General features: G+C 28.4%; 1 protein-coding gene across 1 annotated transcript; it reads left to right on the top strand.

Annotated features, from left to right (window-relative positions):
- The first annotated feature begins 710 nt into the window (after positions 1 to 710).
- LOC141665214 (protein MRG1-like) lies at positions 711 to 5,774 on the top strand. Its single transcript, XM_074471194.1, has 8 exons — positions 711 to 878; positions 1,302 to 1,358; positions 1,555 to 1,731; positions 1,969 to 2,053; positions 2,270 to 2,374; positions 2,963 to 2,978; positions 5,091 to 5,184; positions 5,581 to 5,774. The coding sequence occupies exons 1-8, from the start codon at positions 845 to 847 to the stop codon at positions 5,772 to 5,774; spliced, it is 762 nt and encodes a 253-aa protein (XP_074327295.1). The 5' UTR covers positions 711 to 844.
- Positions 5,775 to 6,328: the final 554 nt, after the last annotated feature.

Genomic DNA, 6,328 nt, shown 5'->3' with positions numbered 1-6,328 from the left:
CAAATGATAGGCACGTGATAGCCTTGTCACTTGTATTGAATTAAATTATATATAACAATTTTACATTGTTAAATCAGGAACATTATATTAAATTAATGATATTTCATATTTTTATATTACAATTTGGTATTGGTGAAGCCGATAAGGATATTTAAGAATAATATAATACCAATTTAATAAAATTTAATTATGGTTCAACGTACCTTAATACTAAAAAAATTATTTTATATTTTTATAACCTAATTTGGTATTGGTGAACCCCATAATAATATAGAATAATTAAAATAAGTGTATAAAATAAAATTTTAATCATTAGTTAACATATGATGTTGAATCCAATTTATGTATGTGTTAAACCGAAAAAAAATACTAAAAAAGTTTGTTTTTGATCTTGTCATTTTATATAATTTTATATTTACCTCTATGTAATTAAATATTCTTTATTTGTATCTAACAAAATCAGTTACATGTAAATACACTACAAAAATTATTTGTGATGGATTTATGTAGATTTTGGATTTTATAAAATTTTGGGTTGATTCAATACTTTTGTTGAGCCGGGCTTTTGTGCTGATAAGTTAGGTCATGTTAGGCTATTGGGCCTGAAGTATTTGTGTCTCTCGAAGGTACTCGAAATACGATTCTCTTAACCTAAATCGTTATTATAAATACACGTTAATGTGCAACATTTACCATCCTCCAGGCTCCAGCCTTCCCATTATCTTTCCACTCTCATTCTAATCACCATAGACAATATTAATATAATGTAAAGTTTTGTTTTCGTGACTGCTGTCAGATACGCCTGCTAGATCTGCCTATTAAACTTTCGTGTATTTTTTACAAAATGCTTTTATCTCGATTTTATCCCAATCAACTCGGTAAGTCATCATCTAAAATGATTTATATCATATGTAGTTGAAAAGTAATTTTGCTAAGATTGAATTTGAGTTCTTAAGAGTAATTTTTTGTTCGAACTTGTTATGAAACCAAACTGTATTTAATATTTTAATATAAAAATCTCGTTGCTTTTTAAATTGTAATTGAATTTCGGGTTTATGTTAATCCCAAATATACAAGTTTTGATTAGTTTCAGATTCTTGATTGATATTATTAATTGAATTATCTAAGATTTAATCCAGATATAAGTTTACAGCCTATTGTGGCATAAATTTACATGATTGGCATGGAGTTTCTTCCTAAAAATGGGTATAAATATTCATAAGATTTTTAATGTTGACCGTTAAAATGATTTATAAATAATCTCATATCTTATTCTTTTATTTCAATTGGTGCTTCATCAGATTTATACGTAAAGGAAACAATGAAGAAGGTGCTCCATGAATGGACCATATTTGCAGGTGACTTCTTTGTTCATTAGATTTAATTTTAGAGTTTAGAAAAATTGTGCGATTATTTTTTATTATTGGTTCATGTATTTGTAGTTTCAAATTTAGGATGAGGTTATCCAAAATTTTGAAAAACATTTTGCAGATCTTTTATTCTTTCATTAATTTAATAAATCTGGTAGTCATATATCTTCTGATATGCTTGCAGGTAAAAGTTTAGGGGAGACAATTCAAGAAATCTTAAGTGATTTGCGTAATTACTTTGACAAAGCATTGTCTCCAAAGATTCTGTATAAAAATGAGCGCAAGCAATATGACGAAGTGAGTGCAAAGCACATCCCACCTTCAATAGTAAATAAAGCTGATCATTTTGGGTATCTTTTCGGTAAGCTAAACTATTTTTAGAGAAATATTTTGATTATTTTAAATAATGTTCATGGTATATTCCATATAATATATACTACTTTAAATATAATATGGTCGCCAGGTACTATTACTTGAAGAGACTTCGAAAGCAAGACCTATCCTGCTAAAAGAATATTCGATGTATATAATTTATAAGAATTTCTAACATAAAAAATTTGCTTTACCTCAAATCCTGGCTTTATGATTCCAATTCCAGTTAAGTTGCCAAGGATCTCGCGTGCTGCAAAGATTGAAAGGGAAACACTACTTAAACTTTACCAAGAGATACTTGATTTGTTGAAGTATGTCCTTTTCTTTTAGCTACATTGTAGAAGTTTTTTGTTTATATTAATTTTAAAACAAAGGGTGCCTCCTCACATTTTATCTTTTAACTCTTCTTCAGTCAATGATCTTTTAATTTCTTTATATTCCCAAATAATGAGACCATGTTGGCTTCGTTCCTTCATTTTCTTATATATGACAATTATAATAAACAGTATGAACCATATTTTAAGCAGGTTTTTGGAGACCAATCAAAGAACCCTTTTCCTCTCTAACTACTCACCAGACCCCGAAAGAGTTGGATACCAAGATAAAAGAATGATGATAAATCTTGAACACCTGTAAAAGGTTGGTATATGTGGTTCAATTTTTAAAAAGTTATAAACTTGTGTTTTAGTTACCAAATATTGAAATATACTCAAGTAGTTGCATATGTTATTTTATGCTTGTGAGGTCTGGCTATTTGCAAAATTTTAATCAATATTAAACTTCATGTATTCTTAACTGAGGGATTTTTGTATTCCAAATAAATACATGGAATTAACTCTTAACCTTACATATGTTTTAGAGGTTTATATATGTAAACCCCCCTTCTAATTCCTTCTTCAATTGCATAAAAGTAATTATAAGTGGGGGTATGGGATTCAAGAGTCCACTGGATAAACTTCTTAAGAGTAAATTATTGATGTATAGTCATAGACATCATCTACATCGGTAGTAATATTTTAAGGGTGAAAAGGTTAAAATAAAGCATTTCCTGCAATTTATTATAAAAAGTATAAATTCACTTATTCGCATTCGTGATGGCTGCAATTAGTTGAAGTTTAGGTCGACGTATTTTTCTTTCACAAATGTGGCGCCCTTTATGTTACAAATACTTATTTGGTAATATAATGTATTACAAAACAATGATAACAATTTCATTTCAGGTCGATGTTTCAACAGGTGCGATCCAGATTTCGTTGATTGCTTATTGGATTTCCTAACATCTGTAACAAAAGGTCTTGGAAGGGGTATTCACCGAGATTCACCTTCATATCAATATATAGTTTATAGTTCATTTTTGGTTAGCCAGTGCATTACATAAATCTAAATGGAAGCGTGGTTGTCTTTATAATGATTGTAATATAAGCCTCATTTCAGAATGATTTTAGTTCTACACGTACACTATCACTGAGCCTGTTACCTCCACCTTCGTGTTATTGAGGTGCGGGGGATACATATTTAGGAACAAAATATGATTGTATTACCCTGAGCGTACTTATGTATTTTTGCTGTATTTACCCATGATGCTCTAATGTGATCATTTTAGATATCTTGATTATAAAGATCCTCTTGATTCTAGCTTTGACTTGTGATATGAAAATGAACTTCTTTTAGGACGAGTCACAAATATATACCAAGAAATTAGGGACGAGTACAAAATCCAAAAATTGGATTATCCGAAATTCCAATATGATATCCAATTTATTAATAAAACAAGTAGAATTTAAAAAACTCTGTATCACACAAGGTATAAACTAGTAAAACAAATATTAATTACCTCATGTTCTCCTAAAATTTAATTTTGACTCAGATTGTCATTTTATTATTCAAATTACCATCTTATTATTTTTCTAAAGTTTTTCTAACATATTATTATTTTCCTAAACTTTATTTTTTTAAGTTAAAATTTAATTACCTTATTTTCTCTTAAATTTTAACCTTAACTACAATTACAATCTTATAATTCTTCTAAAAAAAATTACCATATTAATTATCTTTCCTCTTAACTTAGATTATCATGTTATTATTCTCTTAAAATTTCTCAACCCTATTAGTAATATTGTCTCTTAAGTCAAATTATCATCTTATTATTTTCCTAAGTTTCTCTACCACATTATTATTATCTTAAATTTTATTTTCTAAGTTAAAAGTTAATTGTCTCATTTTTTGTTAAACTTTATCCTTAACTATAATTACCATCTTATTTTTCTCGTAAAAATTTTCCCCCATATTAATTATCATCTTATTATTCTGCTAAAGTTTCCTTACTGTATTAAGTTTTTTCTTAAATCAAATTACCATCTTATAATTTCCCTAAAGTTTCTCTGCCAATTTTCTAATCTCAAGTTCCCCTCTTACAATTTTCCTGAAATTTCTCTATCATATTAATATTTACTTAAACTTTCTTTTTAAGTCCAAGTTATCATCTTAATATTCTCCTAAATTTAAGTCATATTAAACTTTCAATCAAGCAAAAATTATCATCTTATAATTCTCTTAAATTTTCTCAACCATGTTCCTTAATTCAAATTACAATTTTATAATTATCCTAAATTTGCTCTACCATATTAATATTCACTTTAAACTTTATTTTGAATTTAAAGTTATCATCTCAATATTCTCCTAAATTTGAGTCATACCAAACTTTCCTTTTAGAATCCATTTACCATCCTATTATTCTCCTAAAATTTCTCTACTATATTAATAAAATTTTCTCTTAACTCAAATTACCATCTTATTATTTTTCTATAATTTCTCTACTATATCAATATTTCTTAAACTTTATTTACAAGTTAAAAGTTAATTAACTCGTTTTCTCTTAAAAAATATATAGCTAACCCTAAAATACCCTCTCGCCGCCTCCTGCTCCTCATTTATCCTTTATCAACAATAGTTGTCGGGCCTTCCACCAATTTCTCGTGTGGAATGCCCCAAATTATTTTTTTAATTTTTTTTATTTTCTTCAATAATCTACCTTTTGGGGGAAGAATTTGTAAATGTTAGATTTATTTTGGTTTATTTTTTTGATCTAAATCATCATATGTTCAGGGCTTTTCGTTTTTGATTTAAGTTTTTAATTTTTTATTTCTTCAATAATCTACCTTTTGGGGGGAGAATTTGTAAATGTTAGATTTATTTTGGTTTGTTTTTTTGATCTAAATCATCATATGTTCAGGGCTTTTCGTTTTTGATTTAAGCAGAGCTTATTAGATTCGAGAGAGAGAGAGACAGAAAATATCTCTTATCGTGGTTTCATTTTTCAGATCTAAAAGTTTAATTTGAATTTTTCAGTTTGCAATTTTAGTTTTGATTGCTATCGTTGGTAAGAGCTCGTTTGTTCTCTCATTTATTGTGAAGGTTGGTTTTGATTTAGTGATGAAAGTTTGTATGATATTGCAATTATGCTCGATAGCTCGAACTAGTTCTACTGAAGTGGATAATTGTAAATATACCAACTTTAGCATATCGCTTGATTAGCTCTGCATAAAAACTGATGATTTGATTTATTTTATATTTATTCGACTCGATCATTTTTGTAAGTACCGTATGACTTTTCATTATTGAATTATCTTTATTTTTTTTCAAAAAAAACTCATTTTCTCTTAAATGTTCTCTTTAACTATAATTACCATATTATAATTCTCCTAAAATTTTTATACAATATTAATATTCGCTTAAACTTTCATATAAAGTCAAATTTATTATCTTAATATTCTCCTATATTTCATGTCCGAAAATATATTTTAACCTCATATTAATATTTTAATATTGTACTAACTAGGGGTGTACGCGGTTAGGTTTGGTGCGGTGTGGAGTTCAAAATCGCACCAAACCACGTATAACGGTTTTCTTAAATCTCCAATTTCAATCGCATTTGCGGTTGTGGATAATCGCAATTTTTTCAACCGCGTGGTTGCGGTTGGTGTGGATCGACTTGCGGTTCAACCATCGACTTGTACGATAAATGACAAATAAAAATAATTCATTACAATTATACTTATCAAATCTTAGAAATTTATAAAAATAAAATGTACTACAAGAGTACAAGTGGTTACTGCAAATTACATATGGCTGTTTCTGCGTTTGATGATATATATTATATCCCAAAACCCCAAACTCTTTATCATTTAATTTTTATATATGGTTGTTTTTGCGTTTGATGATATATATTATATATTATATAATATATTATATATATAGAGGTTTGCGGTTGTAGTTCGACTTTTGCAATTATTTAAAAATCAAATCCGTAGTCAATCCGCTAATATGCGGTTCCTGTAATTTCAATCCGTATTCGATCCGCATTTTGTGGTTATCCGTAAAAAACGGTGCAATTACGAACGGTGCGAGCAATTTGTGCGATTGAGCGGATTAACTGTGTTGGAACAATAGGATCTTGGCCCTGCATTTTATGATATATCTAAAAGAGTACTAACAGAATATTAACCTTAATCACTACGGCGCAAGCGATTCAAGTCCACGTCTTCTACTGTATTCCCTGATTCTCCTTAGACGAAGTGTAGGATTCG

Source organism: Apium graveolens, chromosome 6 (genome assembly GCF_009905375.1).
Source record: "Apium graveolens cultivar Ventura chromosome 6, ASM990537v1, whole genome shotgun sequence".
Lineage (NCBI taxonomy): Eukaryota > Viridiplantae > Streptophyta > Magnoliopsida > Apiales > Apiaceae > Apium > Apium graveolens.
The sequence above is the reverse complement of the archived record's forward strand: the minus strand, read 5'-3'. Positions and strand labels throughout refer to the sequence as shown.

What these genes read in the sequence shown, in the direction of transcription:
- LOC141665214 (XM_074471194.1), top strand. Translation starts at nt 845, where the DNA reads ATGCTTTTATCTCGATTTTATCCCAATCAACTCG. An exon ending in ATTTTATCCCAATCAACTCG is followed by an intron (nt 879 to 1,301) that starts GTAAGTCATCAT and finishes GTGCTTCATCAG; the next exon opens with ATTTATACGTAAAGGAAACA. An exon ending in TGATTTAGTGATGAAAGTTT is followed by an intron (nt 5,185 to 5,580) that starts GTATGATATTGC and finishes TGTACTAACTAG; the next exon opens with GGGTGTACGCGGTTAGGTTT.